Source organism: Neovison vison, chromosome 9 (genome assembly GCF_020171115.1).
Source record: "Neovison vison isolate M4711 chromosome 9, ASM_NN_V1, whole genome shotgun sequence".
Lineage (NCBI taxonomy): Eukaryota > Metazoa > Chordata > Mammalia > Carnivora > Mustelidae > Neogale > Neogale vison.
Genome location: NC_058099.1, coordinates 10,930,793 through 10,947,702, shown reverse-complemented (window position 1 = coordinate 10,947,702; position 16,910 = coordinate 10,930,793). Strand labels below are relative to the sequence as shown.

Here is a 16,910-nt window from a genome sequence, read left to right as displayed (position 1 = left end):
CGCAAAAAGCTGTGTTTGAGACCCAGGCCTCTATGATGCCAAAGCCTACTCTGCCAGCTTGCCGCTAACGGTTCTCCCCCAGCTATTTGCCTCGTCCGGGAGCAGTAATGACAACAGCATTTAAGTGTCCACTTCGTGCCAGGCATCAAGTTCCACACTTGATAAATAGCATCTCCCTTACTCATATGAACCCCGGAAGTTAGATGATGTTCCCATTTTACAGAAAAGGAAATGGAAAGACTGACCAGGAGGTCACTGCATCCTACTCTCAGAGCTTCTAAGGAGAGATACTGCATCCCGGAGAGCAAGGTTAGCTACTACTTTCCTACATTCCTGTGTCTTGCAGAATTTTTGAATTTATGAGGAACATACATTTTACAGGACAGAAATGCTCAATGTCTTTTTTATGATTTTATTTATTTATTTGACAGAGAGAGAGAGAGAGCAGGAACACAAGCAGAGGGAGTGGGAGAGGGAGAAGCAGGCTTCCTGACAAGCAGGGAGCCAGATGTGGGGCTCGATCCCAGGACTCCAGGATCATGACCCGAGCCAAAGGCAGACACCTAATGACTGAGCCACCCAGCCACCCCGAAATACCCAAAGTCTTAAGGTGAGGTGCTTAGAAATGGAAACGGGCTTTAAAGAAAGAATAAGGAGAAAAAAGCTAAAAGTTCCCACATGAACGCAAAATTAGTTAAAATGCCACAGATAAGAGTGACATAAAATAGGAAATATGTTTCAAGCAATAAGAAAGCATACTACTAATCAGATTAACCTAGAAACTAGGTTTGCAGGTGCAAAATGTTTTAAAGACCACTTTCTAAAATCAGCTTACCACTTAGCTTGGATTTCTTTCTAAAAACTTAACTATTCCAAATCCTAATGCATAAATTTATGCTAACATAGTATTTTGGAATTTGACATTGAATTATTCAAAGGAACTCATTAACCTATATTGTATTTTACGTATATTGTATTTTACAAAATATTCTCAAATTGACAAAATATTCAAATCAGTGCTCTCACCTATAATTTACTTTCTAAGTTGCCAGCAGAAATGAAAATCGTTCACCAGGCCTTTTCCAAAGGCAGACTTATTGAGTCTTTGGATACAATATGAATTAGTTTTTCAAATATGGATAGACTTCCTTTCTAAAACTCCCTTATAGAAACCACATAAGCAAATGAAAATTAAGGAGACTTTCAAGGTATCCCAGCACAAAAAAGGTCAATGGACCTTACCTGGTCATGTTTAAGGAAACAATTCCATCCCCTAGAGAGTGGTTAGAGAGTGCAAGAAAATAATTCAGAAAGAAAAGAAAGTGTTCCACTCTCCTTGTTTAACTAGGAAGGTGAGCAAAAACAAGGTGGCAATTTAAAAGCAGTGTGGCAATAAAACAGGTGTAAGTAATGCAATCCCTCCGCCATACACAAGCCAGAAGAAGGAACACATTTCTATAAAAGTTATAGAGCTGTCCAGGGGACACCAAACTCTACCTTCTTATGGCTGTTATGCTTTATCAATAAAGCTTGGATACTGTGTTACTATGGTGATTTAATACTATGTTTTAAAGGGGGATTATATGATTAATTTTAACAAGGTTGAGAACTGAAGATGTGTGAGAAACAGGTTTCTAGCTCACATAATTAAAGTGATTGGGGAGAAAAGTGGGCCTCACTGGGGGAGGTGAAAAACTTGAATTATTAAAATATTTAAAGCAACCGGTCACAATGATTCTAAGTTGCAAATAAGGTCACGCTTTTGTGAAATATTATTATGTGAGCATATAAAATATGACTGTTCATTATTTTAACTCAGAGTCTGATTTCCCTTCTAGAATGTTTGAAATAAAACATCCTAGAAGGAAAGGGTATTGATAGGACTGAATGAAAACACTCTGAATCTCTACGAAAAGGACACAGAATGAACACAACTCGTTTGTGAATTGAGTGTCATTAATTTCCCCATTATCTTTTCACTACCATTAAAAATGCTGAAAATGCTTTTAGCGACATCCTAGGCTCAAAGAAAGATTCATTACTCATTTACTTGGTTCAAATCCCAACTCAATCACTTGTTAACTGGGCCTTCATTTAGCAAGTTACTTAACCTCTAAGCACTGCAGTCTCTTCACCTGGAATAACAATGAGAAACTACTACCCAACCCAAAGGAGGTTTCGGAAATAAGTGAGATCAGCATTTACAATAAAGGCCCGTCCATAATACAAAATAATTAATAAAAGAGATGCAAGCTGTTAAGTTACCATCTAAAGGAAAACAAAAATTCATATTGAAATCATGCATTTGCTCAGAATCTTCCCCACTGACTCATATTAATAACCTTTATATGAGCAGAGAAAGGAAGTTTGCCTTTCTCTCTTCTCTGTTCTGTATTTTCCGTGAAGGACAGTCCTCTGGGTGACCAAGGGAGCTGCTCCTGCACTCAGTAAAGTGAACAAAATGCTCTTGGCGTGGGTGGGGGAGGGGTCGCAGCTTAGGAGGGAGCACTTGTTATTCTCAGCTGACTCACCTTTCTAATTCCTAATAGGGTGAAGTATAAGCTATTTAAACAAACAAACAAACAAAGGGGGCCCAAACCATCAAACCCTAAAATCTTTTCTCCTTGGACAATTTCCAATCAAGTACAAGCCAGGCAAGGGTGGTCAGAGGTTAACTTGAAGACTTCGGAACCTCCAAGGAATCTGTCATTCCCTCTCTGCTTGCTGCAGCGCTCTGGGACAGTGTGCAAGCTTTCTCCATAAAAAATGACTTTGGGGAAAGGGTCTGCTTCGTTAAAGGCTACAGGCTTCGTGTATTAGAATCCGTAACTTTTTAACAGGAATCAGAGATTTCACAATGTTTAAAACTGGGAGGAACCGCAAAAAAGCATTTCGCTTTAAGATGGGAAAATGGAGACATCGGGCTGTTTTTGGTTTTGTTTGCTGTTTTCAAAGTATCAGGACTAACACAGATTTCCAAGCCCAATTCAGGTTCAAAGTCCTCTCCATTCTGCCAGACTACACTAAACACAAGGAAACCTTTCCCTCACCTGCAGCTTGCAAGCCTGTTAAAGGAACTCAAGTATGTGGGAATCCAGATAATTGTCTTATCAAACACACCACTTCCCACTAAGCAAGAGAAACCAAATTTGAGTATTTCCAGATATATGCCCAGGAGACCAGGGCCAAGACCACCCTTAGCTGTGCTTCCCAGGACTAGATGAATATGGAAAACCAGGGCAAAAAGGAACAAGTACTCAAACCAGACTTTAACATTCATGCTGACTTTTAAATGCCCGTGAGCCATTCAAGGCTCCTCCAGCAGCATTCTGCTTAATCTCCAAGTTATTTACACACTGAGTGTATACACGGCATGAAGCATGTCAACAGGCAGTGTGGTTCCAATCTTCCAGGGAGAGATGCAATTCTCTATATTATCAGCCTTTGGGTTTAGTTGTCCCCTTTGTAAATTGAGCAACTACTACACTGGGCACCAGGACAAGGACTGGCCACCTGTCCTGCTATGGAGATTTCCCACTAGCTAGAGAGGAATAACAAACAAGTATACAACACAGCACACAGCTGTATGCACCAGTGTTTTATGAAACCAAGGCCGGAACAAAGATAGAAGCCAATGGAGAAGGCAAAGCCGTACTCAGCTAACAAGGTTAGAGACAGCTTTTCAAAGGTGACAATGACCCTGACCCTGAAGGATGAGGCAGAGCAACCCCTTCAGAAAGGGGCCTGAGTGTTTCAGGCAGAAGAAGGAGCTAGGCAGAGGGCCTCCGGCTGGAAAAAACAAGGCATGTTCAAGGAACTCAACCGACAGCAGGACACCACCACAGCTAACATCAGGAGCTAAAGGGAAAGAGGCATGATGTGAAGGGGCTACACTAAGCTACAGCTAGATTATACACAAGGCCTCAAAGGTTTACGATTTTTTTGTAAAGGTGATTTAGGATTTAGGAAAAAAGATTTAGGATTTTTTTGTAAAGGTGAGGGAAAGCCACTGAATGGTTTTCTTTAAGAGAAAAACAGTCTAGTGTACAACGGTAAATGTTATGTGGAGAACAGTTTGGAAGAAGCGGAAGCAAAGAAAGCAATGAGGAAGCTGATGTACGAGCGCAGGGGAGACTGGATGGCGGCCGAACTTCACGGAGGGGGAGTGAAAATGGAGCTGAGCAGACAGTTCCCAGTTCTAGCTAGTGTAATAGCTAGTGAACTAGCTAGAACTAGTTTCTAGTTCTAGCCGGTGTAAATGACAGGCTTGCAGATGTACTGAGAGTAAAAAGACAGCAAATTACCATTTCATGATAGAAAAGACAAGTTTGCGGGGAGATCTAAGAGTTCCATTCGGGATATGTTAAGTCTGAGAAACCTTAAAATAGAAATGTCAAGTACGTGGCTGAACATACTTCTTAGGAAATCAGAGAAAAAGTTTGGGCCGGAGCTATAAATTGAAGTCATCTACACACAGACGTAATTTAACACCATGGTAAAGAACAAGATCACTTAGGGAGAGCATTTGGAGAAACAGAAGAGGATCCAGGACGAGGTTACAGAAGCACCGATTTAGAGACGCAGGGAGAAAAAACCATCAAAGGAAAAACGGAGAACGAGCAGGAGGGACCGGTCAACTGCACCCACGAATCACGATGAGAGAGGAAAAGTGGCCAGTGAACTGAGCGGTATCGAGGTTGCAGAGCTTGAACTGAATGACAGAAGCAGAAGACAGACTGGAGAGGGCTGAGGGATAAACACAGGTGCAGCTAACTCTTCCAAGAAGAGACGATGAGGCAGTGGTTGAGTGGGAATGAAAGGGAGAGAGAGTTTGCTGCTGGCCGCTGGAGAAGACTCTGGAGGGGCAGAGTCATGACGCAGGAGGGAGAAGAAGCACTTAGGTGTTTAGATTCCAAGCCCAGATACTCTACACGTTGGTTCTGTGAGCACAGGCAAGTTATCGTGCCTCTCTGAGCCTCACCTACAAAATGAAAATAAAACTTTGCAGAGCGGTTTTTCGGTTTTGAGAATTATAAATCATGTATACGAAGTAGCATATAATGGATACAAGGTGAAAATTACTGTCCTGAAACTACAAAATTCGAGAGCTGGAACTCAAACATTCTGTGATCCTCGATTTAGTACAGCTTACTGATAATTACCTGTTAGGCCCCAGGGCACCCTAAGAGCTGCTCTTCCTTTCCACCTGTGCATGCAGGATATCAGGCAGGAATCATGTTTTATCAAACTACCCCATCTCAACCTTAAGTTACATGAGCCTCAAAGTTTTCTTCCATAAACCTTTCCTCTGCCTGAGACTCAAGTTCCTCACATTCCAAGCCCAAAGATCCAAGTGGCAGAATGACACTGACCCAAGATGTCTGGGGACCAAGAGTAGGTCACATACTGCCAGAGACATGCCTATCTGCTCAAGAAACTTATCAGAGAATACTAGACTCCCTCGTCTACATGAGCCTGACAAAACACAAATGAATCATAAGTAGGAAACCAAAAAGTAGCAAAACCAGAAGGAATAGCAAAGGTCTAATCCAATCCCCTCAGTTTACCCATGAAAAAACTAAGGCCCTTGAGGGGAGACATCACTTGGCTCACAGCACAGAGCAAGTCAATGGCAGAACAAAAACGAAAACCTGGTCCTCCAGGTTGCTCCTCCCAATGTTCTGTCCAGTAAGGCCTACATGCTTCATTGTTACCAAATGTCACGGAAAATGATCACAGGGCGCAGCTTAACCCGTGGGACCAAACCAAGGAACTAAACCAAAGATAAAACACAGGAGATGCAAGTGGGCCAAAGGAATTCAGTTTTGCAAAGCAGAGCAGGATGAATGTGTGGCTGTGGAACAAGTGCAAAGGTCTGGGCAGATCCAGACGAGCTCACTAGCCAGCACACCAGTTTCAGTCTCTGCTCGGCTTCTTCTTCAGTTACCAGAATTTGCTACTTTTCTACAATAAACATACATTGCTTTGGAAAGAAACTGAGGGGCACCTGGGTGGCTCAGTCGGTTAGGCAGCCGCCTTCAGCTCAGGTCCTAGGATCAAGCCTGCTTCTCCCTCGCTTCTCCTCCCCCCTACTCGTGTGCTCTCAAGCTCTCTCTCAAATAAATAAATAAAATCTTTTTTAAAAAGAGAAAATGTGAAAGTTCTTTTGGTTACTTTAGTTATGGTCTGATGGATCTAATGATAAAGTAGAATGATAAAGTAGAAAAAGGAAGGTGGAATTGGAAGTCAGATAAATGCGGGTTCCAAAAGCAGCTCTACCGCTTACTGGGAGCGGGGCCTTGGGGAAGTTACTGAACTTCTCGGAGTCCTTCTCCCCATACATGGCATTATGGTAATAGTGAGTTGCAAATGTGTACGTCTGTAGAGCAGGAGAACACAGCACAACGCCCGGCACATAACAGACTTAATGAAACAGCAAACAGCATGTGAATCACATTTGCATCTGTGGTTACATCCGAAATCACGAAAACTATGCCTTCCTTTGACCCTTAAAAGATTATGTCATTTCATTTTGTGCTTGTGTCATCTGTGCGCAGAAGGATTTACAGAGCACCTGAATGACAGCCGACTCACTGGGTTCCGAATGAGGATAAGCACAAACCTGGGAAGGAAGAGCTCTTCCATCCTCCAGCGAGTGCGCTGTGCTCGGACTGAAGCGGTTGCCCGCTACCAAGTAGCGCCGCAGTACAAAATGGTATACAAATCTCTCTTCTCCTTCCTTTAAGAAACCAACAAGGACACCAACAAGGTGTCACCACCAACAAGGACAAGTTTTTGAGCGTGATAACATCTCTCCCTGCTGTCCTTTCAAGACTCCTCTCCACCAAGAGCCTCAGAAACAGCCTCAGGTAGACATAACTCTGCGCTAGGGACACCTGGGTGGCTCAGTCGGTTAAGCATCTGCCCTCAGCTCAGGTCATGATCCCAAGATCGAGTCCAACATCAGGCTCCTTGTTCCTCGGGGAGCCGGCTTCTCCCTCTGCCCGCCACTCCCCTGCTTGCGTGCGCGCTCGTGCTCGCCCTCCTCTCTCTAGCAAATAATTGAAAGGAAGGACAGAAAGAAGGAGAGAAGGAGAGAGAGAGAAAGGCATGAAGGGAGGGAGGGAACAAACTCTGGACTGGGAGCAAGAGTATGGGTTTCTTTCCCAGCTCTGTTAGTACGTAGTTGTGACCATAAGCCAAGCATTTCACCTCTACAAATCTTGGTTTCCCTTCTGTAAAATGGGATGTTTGAACCAGACGAATTTTGTCTTATTCTCACACATTTGCAAGGCCTCCTGTAGCCAGAGCCCAAGCTCTCACAGTCCACGCCACCCTCTCCCCAGCAGGCTCCATCTGCTCAGGCTGAACAATCTCTAGGCTCACTCGTGGTTTCTCCTCTGCTTTGCTCCTCAGGCATATGGGGTGTTAGGCTCTCCCTTCCACTTACCCGCTTCTTACGGTCCTTGCAGACTCAACACAAGTCTCTCCCACTGTGAGAAGTTTTCTCTGACCATCTCAGTCTTCCCTAACCTCACTATCCTTTTGGAGAGATACTGTTCGATGTGTATTTATAATACTTCCTGAAGTAGACTGAGAAACACATGGAGGGCAGAACTCCAAGTCTAATACCATTTCCATATCACCCAACATAATGCTACACATTTGGAACCTTCCTTTGCTCTTTTGTAAAAGAGCTACCACCATCGTCTATCTTTTAGAGTTGCAGGGGAAAAGAAATGAAGTACTAATGTGAAAATGGCCAGCACTCTGACAAGCATCACTCGAATGTAAATTTCCATCCTCTCTGCACTATTTGGTAACTGATCTTCCCACAATATGTTCTACAGAAAAATGTATTCATTAATTTGGGAGATGGACATCTATGTTATGTTAGCAGCCTAATAAGAACTTAGGGTAAATTCTAATTTCTCTGCAGCCTAGACTTTTTTCAAATGAAGATAACAACACCTGTTCTCATCTCTTAGGATAGGAGGATCAAGTCAGGTGATATATGAGAAAGCATTTTCTTTTGAAGAGATACTGGCATTATTATTTTTCATAAGTCCTAGTTTCAGAAAGAAAAATCTTAAAACAACACAAGAGACAGTAAGATGTCAATGTTAACAGGTGATTTGATGATGACTGTGAAAATCCCACTCTTGACATAGACTAGAAATGTCAGAAAGTTTTATTATTGTTCCTTGGGGTAGAAAAGCACAGATACAGAAAAGATTAGGAAGCTTTCTTTTTTCAACATAATCACCTAGAGCATTACTCATCTCCCATGCTGACGTATTTTTTTTTTAAGGCAAACAGTATCAAGAATACATCTGGCGGGGGCTCTGTGGGCCCCAGAATCTGGGCATAGCCATTCAACAGTGCTAATGCAAAGTAATAAAAAAAAATGGTAACATTAAAATTTTTGTGTTTATTTTAAGTAAACTTATCATTATCTCTTCTACATAAAAGTCTGCAAAGGTTAAAAGTGGGGAAAGAGAAAAGAAAAAATATAATCCTCAAATAAAGTGGAATTTTTTGTTATCAATAAAAGTTATCAACACCTATAGGGTATGGAATATAACAAAATATAAGAAAGAACCACTGTAACAAAGCAAGGATTAAAAGTAGATCCATAAAGAGACATTTCTGTCCCAAATCATTTTGTGAAAAAATAGGAGAAACGTGATTAGGGGAGGGTGATCTAGACAGAAATGTTTTTAGAAGAAAAATATTCTTCTAACAACAAAAAGGCATCAGGACATTGGTGACAAGAAAAAGATTTTAGAACTATTTAAGGACTCTGCTTTTTTTTTTTCCATTTAAGAATGTAATCACCCAGACAGGTAGGTAAGTAGAGCAGGTGGTCGGTGAGAGAGGAGGAGAGAGGTTTGTGTGTTGGGGGTGGATTTAATCTCATTGTGTATTTCTTTCAATATTAGTTTACAAAGCTAATTAAAGAATACCTATCCAAAACAGATCACCACTCTTACAAGAAGTCATGTAAAAATATATTCTCTTATTTTTCTTTGTTAGATACCTAACCACATTTCAAAAACATTTCAGCTTTATTAATTTATATAAATATGCCCTTGCCATAATTTGTAAGACATTTTATAAGTGACTGGAGGAAATTTCATGCATCGCTAATTCATACATATAAATGTGAAGTTTGCATTAAACGTCTCTAAACAAAACCCTACTTCCTTGCTATTTTTAGAAGGAATAGGATAAAGAAGAGACAAGAGGACTCTCATTACAAAGACTGACCCCCTTAAAATTAAGGCTATTCTGTTTTGAGCATCAACCCACTAACTACTAAAACAACCCTGATCCCAGGATTTAAAAAGGCCCAAGTCTGGGAATACTACAATGGCTGATTGGCTTAAAAATAACATGTTAGAACCAGGGAAAACAGTGATTATAAGTGGTTGGCAACATTCCAGTGCTGCTTTTTAGTACTCTTTTAAACTCCTTTGGCTACCAATTCTCATCTCACACCATTTTTAGGTTTGTGCCAAACAAAGCAGGACACCACTCCCACAAAGTGTAGAAAAGACCAAGCAGCACACTACCCACGTGCACTCAAAACCACTGAAATCCTTCAAGCCTGCCGGGTTTGGGTACTCTGAAATCCAAGACAGACTCTTTCTGAAGATGGGCCATTTTCTAGCTTTCTCAGAACATTATTATGGCAGGTACTACTTAGGGTATTTTCTAAAACCTCTGTCACTAGAAGTGGACTTTTTAAGACATACTGTATGCACAGTTCATAGCTCAATTCTCTAAGAGAAAATTTAAAAGAGTAAATGGTGGGCAAATGGCTGCACAAATAATATGCTTAAAATGTAATTTAAAATGTAATGAAACACATAGTAGACATTTCTTGAAAAGAAGATTAAGAGGACCGCTTTGACATTTTATTAATACTGTTAGTGAGTTATAGTTTTGTACAGTTTAAAAAAAAAAAAAAAAGAAGCTCTTCCAAAATTGTTACCATTAACCAGTGGCTTTTTTTTTTTTTTTAATCCACCAGACTATTTTAACTATCTTAGAGTTCTTATACTGACACCTTTCCAAGAGTTTACCGTACTGCAAAATCTTAAGAAAATGTTCAGATGATGTCCTATTTTTCTATAGAACCTATAGAAAATGCTTAGTTCCCCAGAGATACCATTCTTAGCCACCTAAAATGCAAGATACTATGAAACAACATGCCTTTTAAATAGCTGAACACCTTTAAACAAGATAGGCCTGTGGCAATCTAAATTTTACGTTGAATCAAAGAAAAACAAAGTCCATGTAATACTCATAAGGCCATGGAATAATGCCACATTACCTAAGTTAAATATGTTCACACTTAAATAAGAATGAAATAGCATTGGAATAAATACCAACCATTCTTAATCATGGTTCAAGTCTGATAACCAAAATCAAAAATTTAATGTCATGCAAAATCCACCTCAGAGACCAACCAACGCAAAGCTCCAAGCTTTAAACTTTTTGATAGTGTCCATAAAATCCCCGGGAAAGGAGAACACTGCAACTCCCCTTGAAACATAGACGTTTTAAATCTTGGTTAAACAGACGGAATGTTAAGAATGGTATGGTTTTTATTTTCCATAGCAGGTTTATTGACACTTTTTTTTTCTAGTAAAGTTTGAAAATCTGACACTACCTGTCCACATAGAAGGGGAAACAAAACTTGGTCAAAGTCTGTAGAACTTCCTGTGGAGAGAAAGAGAGATAATTTATACATCTAATGGGACCAATAAATCTAGCATTAACCACGGCACACAATCTAGCAACTTTACCCTAAAGAAAGAGGAGACAGATGAAGAAATATGGGCTTTATCAATTACATGGGAGGAGTACAGGCAGTCAATCATGAGAAATAATAAACATGATCAAACTTCATTAAAAATGAAAAATTAATCAAGAATCACACATGGGCAAGCAGCAGGAGCCACGCAGGAAAGCTCTGAAGGGAGGGAGGCGGTTGGGTTGCTGAGTGTTAACACCCCTCCAGGGACCATCTCCAGCCTGACCATATGGATCAGAGTGAATAACACCGAGCCACATGGGTTTGGCCTGGCAGGGCCGCTGTTGCTGGCACCGTTTTTGCCTGTTACCTAGGAACAGAGGGGGCCGGGATTAGACAACGCTTCCCTACATCAATAGGCCAAATCACAAGCAGAATAGAAAGCCAACTTGAAGATAATTGTCCCTGAATGTTGTCAACTACATTTTTTTTAGAGTTTAAAACTTCATTTCCTTACTTTATAAAGAAGTTGCCATCTCTGGCATAAATAAATTTTGTAATCAAACGATAATAATTTTAAGTATGCACTGTTTTCAGTAAATGTCATTGTAAGTGGGCACACTTACCTGCTTATAATTTGTGAAAATCCAAAGCAATTAAGTATCTTTCTACAAATATGTAGGTAATAAGACCAAATCCATCATTCAGGGGAAGTGCACAAAAAGGAAGCAAAAAGCAGAGCAACATTTCTTATTCATAAAAGGGAAGCTTCTTGCATTAAGAACAGCACAATAAGAGACACAATACACAGTGTGTGCGTGTGTGTGTGTGCACGCGTGCGCACATGTGTCTTTTTCCCAAGAGACACATTTCCACGTATACGGCATATATACACATAACTAAACACATATACAAGTAATTAATTATTACTTCCTTCATAAAATTTTCTCTAGCTTGACTTAATTTAACAACAGACTTGGACAGCCCACAGTTGGTGCTTATCATAAGTTCACAGACCAACGTTATAAATTTTAAAAAAGTATTCCTTTCATGCATTTGATTTGCTTTTTAACTATTTGAAAATCCCAACTTCAAGACAAAATGAAGAACACATTGTTCAGTCATTGAGAAGCTGGTTCAAATTAAAACAAACCTGCCCATTGCAAATCCTAATCCAAGTGATAAATTATAGATCAGTTTACAAATGTAGCACTTTTCTAACCAATAATAATGAATTATCAATGCTAACTGAATTGATGCTTCTCGCTTCATTTATTTTTAAAACCAGTTCTATCATTCAAGAAATAAACCACATCAATCTAATAACCCACTCAATGAAGCAGAAAGCACATTGACTTGCTCTGCCAGAGCATGTTCCGCCTACATAATTCAATTGAGCATATCCTATTTTTTAATATCATCTTGGCCTGGTACTATGTATATCACAGCACTGTTAAGGCATGTCATGAAAGAGTAAAGGCAGACGAAACTAAAAAATGAAAAAGAGCGGGTAACAATACTTCAGCACATTCTCTGAGGCATTATTGCTACACCAGTTAATTCCATCATGTGGCATCCAGAAGTCCATACATGTTGTTCTAAAACTAATTATGTTTAAGTAAATTGCGAAAGCTCATCAAGAATCAGAAAAATGAGCCATGTCTCAGAGCAATGTTAATATCAGGCAAATATTGGGGGAAAGGTCATAGAAATCAGTTCAATGTCTACAGTCTAAAACATACTCTAACCCACATACGCTCAACTCTTATGATTTACATGCACAAAAAAAAATTCCTTACGAATTTCCTTTCACATCAGGTTTCAGATGCCACAAAGCATCTCCTGACTTCAGTGTATGTACTGAGCATCCTTTAACATTCAGTACCTAGTGCTCACTCACTGCCAACATCAGCTACAAAGACAGTTATCCTTTACCCTCAGAAGTGACAGGTGCAGAAGTGTTTCTCTACTGTATGCTGGAGTAGAGCTGCCAAAAGGCCTCAAGATTTTTGAAAGAAAGGACCCCCATGGCTCCGAGGAAGCATTGTGCTCTACAGCAGAGTCAAAGGAATCTAATATGCCCAACTTATTACTCACTACAATATAGAAACTACTTACCACTTTCTAATGTCGAGAGTAATAACCAACCGTGAACTTGTCTGTCAGATAATATTAGAACAAATATCAAAATACCCAGTGTAGGCTGGGTATAGACCACCTCCCAAGAGCTTTCCTTTTAACCAAGAAAGCAGTGATAAGTCTAATTAAGCAATGGGGCAGGAGGAGGGGAGGAGGGAAGGGAATATAGGCAAATGTAGGCACATGTTTGTGCCTTACAATATGTTTCTTCATGTTTGTGATATTACAAGAGCTTGATATTCCAATTTAAGTCAAACAAGCCAGTGGTGTGCTGTCAGAGGAGAAAACAGAAATGAACATCTACTCTGTGTTAGGCATATTCACACATTATCTCAATCAGAACTGAAAAATCTTCTTAGTTTGATAAGCAGAAGACAGGGAAAAACAAGCAGTGTTTCTTCTAAATAAAAACTGCTGAAACAAACCAATTTTCTTACTACTGATTTTTGCCTATACACACACACACACACACACTTAACTACTTTATCCTCTATTCCAAAGAAAAATACAATTACCAGAAGACAAAAAGTACCACTCCCCAAGAGAGGGGACTCCAAAACCCTGATTTAAATATAATTTGAGCATTATATTTATGAAAGAGTGTCTTTCAACATTAACTTTACTGGGAAAAGTCACTAAGTAGTTAGCAACCCCTTTTTTCCTCTCCAGGATCTGTGTCTTTGGCTAGGGAACTTTCTTTGAAAATGGGAATGTTCCTGTTTTCTCCCCTTTTCCTCTTGCCTACACAAGCTCTTTCAGACAAACAGCCCCAGTACAACCACAACTACTACCACATAAATCAGATCTTCAAGATGCAGTACAGCTGATGAAATGTAAATGACCTCATTGCTAAGGCAGGGGGTGGGGGAAATCGTCCCAGCTCCCCAGATCAATTCCCAAGTTTATATTTTCACAAATCTTTTTATGTACAGTTTGATTTTTTAACATTTTAATGAGCAAAAAAGTGAATCTATAGTAGCCGGTCACCACAGTTAAAGTGCAGGGCATGAACTAGATCCCAGGAGGGAACCAGTCCACCATGTCACCACTGGCTTTAGGACATTCGCCACCTGGTTCCATGTCCCCAGGTTCCAACTCTTTTCATAATCAAAACACTGCTGACATTATAAACCCCAGACGGGTTTTCTAAAATCCTTCCCAATCAATATATCCAACACATAACTTATTGGAGACAACACTGAGCTCATTGATTAAGGTGAGTTCAGTAGCAAAGTTTTCAAAATAAATGAGACAAGAATTCAGCATTCAACCCCTAGTGTCACTAGACAATTTATGAAATAGGCAATTTCTAAAAGGGCTTTTCTTCCTAACAAAATCAACGATACTTCATGTGGGAAGAAATAAAAGCAAGGGGGGGGGGATGTCCTCGTGGAGGACAGACAGTTGCACAAACCTTTCAGTCGTGCATATATCAAACAGCAGATTGCACAGTGTAGTAGAAAAGCAACAACATCTACAAAGCTCAGCCCACAAGGAGATAGACACCAAGCCTCCGAGTTTGAAGCAAACATGAAGTCCACACACCTAACACTGGATTCACTTGCACATGAAACTCAGAAATGAACTCAAGATACATTTCAGTCTCCTTTGGACTCATTTCACCCAAATGTGAATTCTCCTCTGGACAGAAGGCCCATTAAGGGGACTTGCTCCAATCTGGAGAAAGCGGATTTTGTTCTGCTGAAATTGAGGCGTTCTCTTAAAAACCTGGTAAAGTTTTACATTTACAATAGTATCCATCATAGAATCCTATTTGGGAGCAAAACTTGGAAGACTCCATTTGATGCAGTTAACAGATTATTAATAAGGCTAAACCAATTTGCTCTAAATTTGGGGTGTGGGTAGGGAGGTGTACAAGATCCTACAACCATCAGTTTGGAGGTCCATACTTTGTTTCCATTGCTTCACTGAGACCCATAAACAAAAATTAGTTGTATTCAGCAGATGAAAAGAACCCACAGTCAGACACTGACATATACACCCCACAAATAAATGCCATCTGAAAGACAAAAGCGCAGGCTGATTATAATATCCTCTGGGGTTACAGAATGTGGGGAGATGAGACACATTTTCAAGAGTTCAAAGGGAAAAAGAAAATGTTTGCAGGAAAACATTTAAATAAAGGAAAGAGATAGCCTGAGTAAATGAACGTATTTTAAAACACATAGAGCTATAATCAGCCACTTTGCAGCTTGCTGAAAGCTAGGACAGCAGTAGATAATTTACCCTTGTCCAAAAAGAGTGAAGGAGGGAGAGACGGGAAAACAGTGGGAGAACATTTCCTGAGTTTTTTTCTATCTAATTTATTTGTTCATTTCAAAATGTAAATGTGTGATGAAAAGATCAGGGGAGCACAAATTCTTAAAATATTCTATTCCAATGCTCAAATTTTTTTAATAGCATGAGGGAAATGCTGACTGTCTAAGTCCTGCCATTGAGATCAGTGCCACTGACTTGAAAGAAAAGCCTTTGATTGATGATCTTAAAACTCAAGCTGAAAGTTAAAAACAGGACACACACAAAATCCAAACACACAGAAAGCTAACAAAATTTCTACTCTAAGCCATTTCAACTTAAAACCAGGGACTCCAAGGGAAAGCTACCAGAGGTTTTAATGCTTATGATCAAGAAGGGTAAAACAGAATGGTAAGTTTTTAGAAGCTTAATTAGCACCAAGTTCAAGAATGTTGATCAGAAATTTCTAAATATGAAAATGGGAAACACAACCTTTTCTCTATCTCTATAAATGCCAGATTACATCCAAGATCCATAACAGAGTTACAGCCAAAGTTTTTTAAAAAAAGAAAAGTCTTTGAAAAAGGGAATTTTACAGAAAGGTCTTTCAACACCTAAACATAAAAGCTGGGTCAAATTTCTAACAATGCTGCTCAAATGCTACAGAATCTGTTTCCTTTCTTTGGTATATTTCAATATTTACTCCCAGTTTACCTTTTTTTTTTTTCCTTACAAATGTTAGTTAATTTTGAGTCATGTATATGTTATCATCATGTTAATTTGTATAATGCCTAATATACACAGTCAATGTAATTCAAAGATAAAATTACAAAAAAATATAGAAATTCTTTACGTTCTATATATAACATGTATCATATAAATTTTATATCTAAATTAAGTATGTTGGTGGAATGCTTAACAACAGCTGAAGAACCACCTCTTCAGTAGTTTCACTATTTTTAAGTACAGATCTTCATGACCTTGGAAGTCTAATGTAAAAATACTAGATCTTACAGAAAAAAATCTTAACAAAATCACTTTTTCCCTTTTGTATCTCTCCGTATCTTCAAAAAATTACTTAAAACTAAGTCATTCCCAAATTACAGTATTATCACAACCTCTATTCTAAGATTTCACTTGATTAACTTGAAAGCTTATAGCAAAGAGGTGAAAATGAGAGAGCTACATTTTTAAGATCAGTAAACTTCTTGACATTTGTTTCACATACTTACAAAATGAACAAATGATTTGGTTGGAATCTCTTACGATTAGCATTTGGTGGCGTCAGTAATGGAATTCCTTGGACTTAATATTACTACTGTAAGATATTTTGCCTTGTTCATTTCCTTAAATATTTTAAACATGTTATCTGAACATTTATATTATCAATATATTTAAAAGGAAGAAAGATTAGGGGAAATGGGGGAGGAGGAAACACAAGTCAGCACATACCGAAGGAACAGGGTCCCAAAAGTAAAAGTGCAAACATGATTTCACTAAAGAAGCAACTTGCCCTCAGGAAGATACTACTTAGGAAAAAAAAAAAAAAAAAAAAAAAAAGAGCACTGATAGAAATCGTATTTTGTAAGCATATTAAAAGCTGTCAGCTTTTAAATATTTTAAATGCACACAAAAATGTGCACAGATGGGCAACTTTTCTGCTCACATTAGTCTAGGAAAAAAAAATCTTTCATTATCAAGCTCAAAGTCCTTGAATTTTTTAAACTTAATTGTGCCTCTATTTCTTAGAATT

At 39.2% G+C, this 16,910-nt stretch overlaps 1 protein-coding gene across 10 annotated transcripts in view; it reads right to left on the bottom strand.

The window, feature by feature from the left end:
* Positions 1–16,910, bottom strand: part of DENND1A (DENN domain containing 1A) — a 495,826-nt gene that overhangs the window by 336,470 nt on the left and 142,446 nt on the right. For 9 of the 10 annotated variants that reach the window (XR_006386371.1, XM_044264938.1, XM_044264939.1 and 6 more), the window contains exon 4: positions 10,679–10,728. The exons of the other annotated variant lie outside the window; for it this stretch is intronic. Coding sequence is in view for 8 of the 9 variants with exons in the window: in XM_044264938.1 (XP_044120873.1) it covers positions 10,679–10,728 (50 nt within the window). In the remaining variant the exon portion in view is untranslated. The remainder of the gene's footprint in view (positions 1–10,678; positions 10,729–16,910) is intronic. 10 annotated transcript variants of the gene reach the window in all.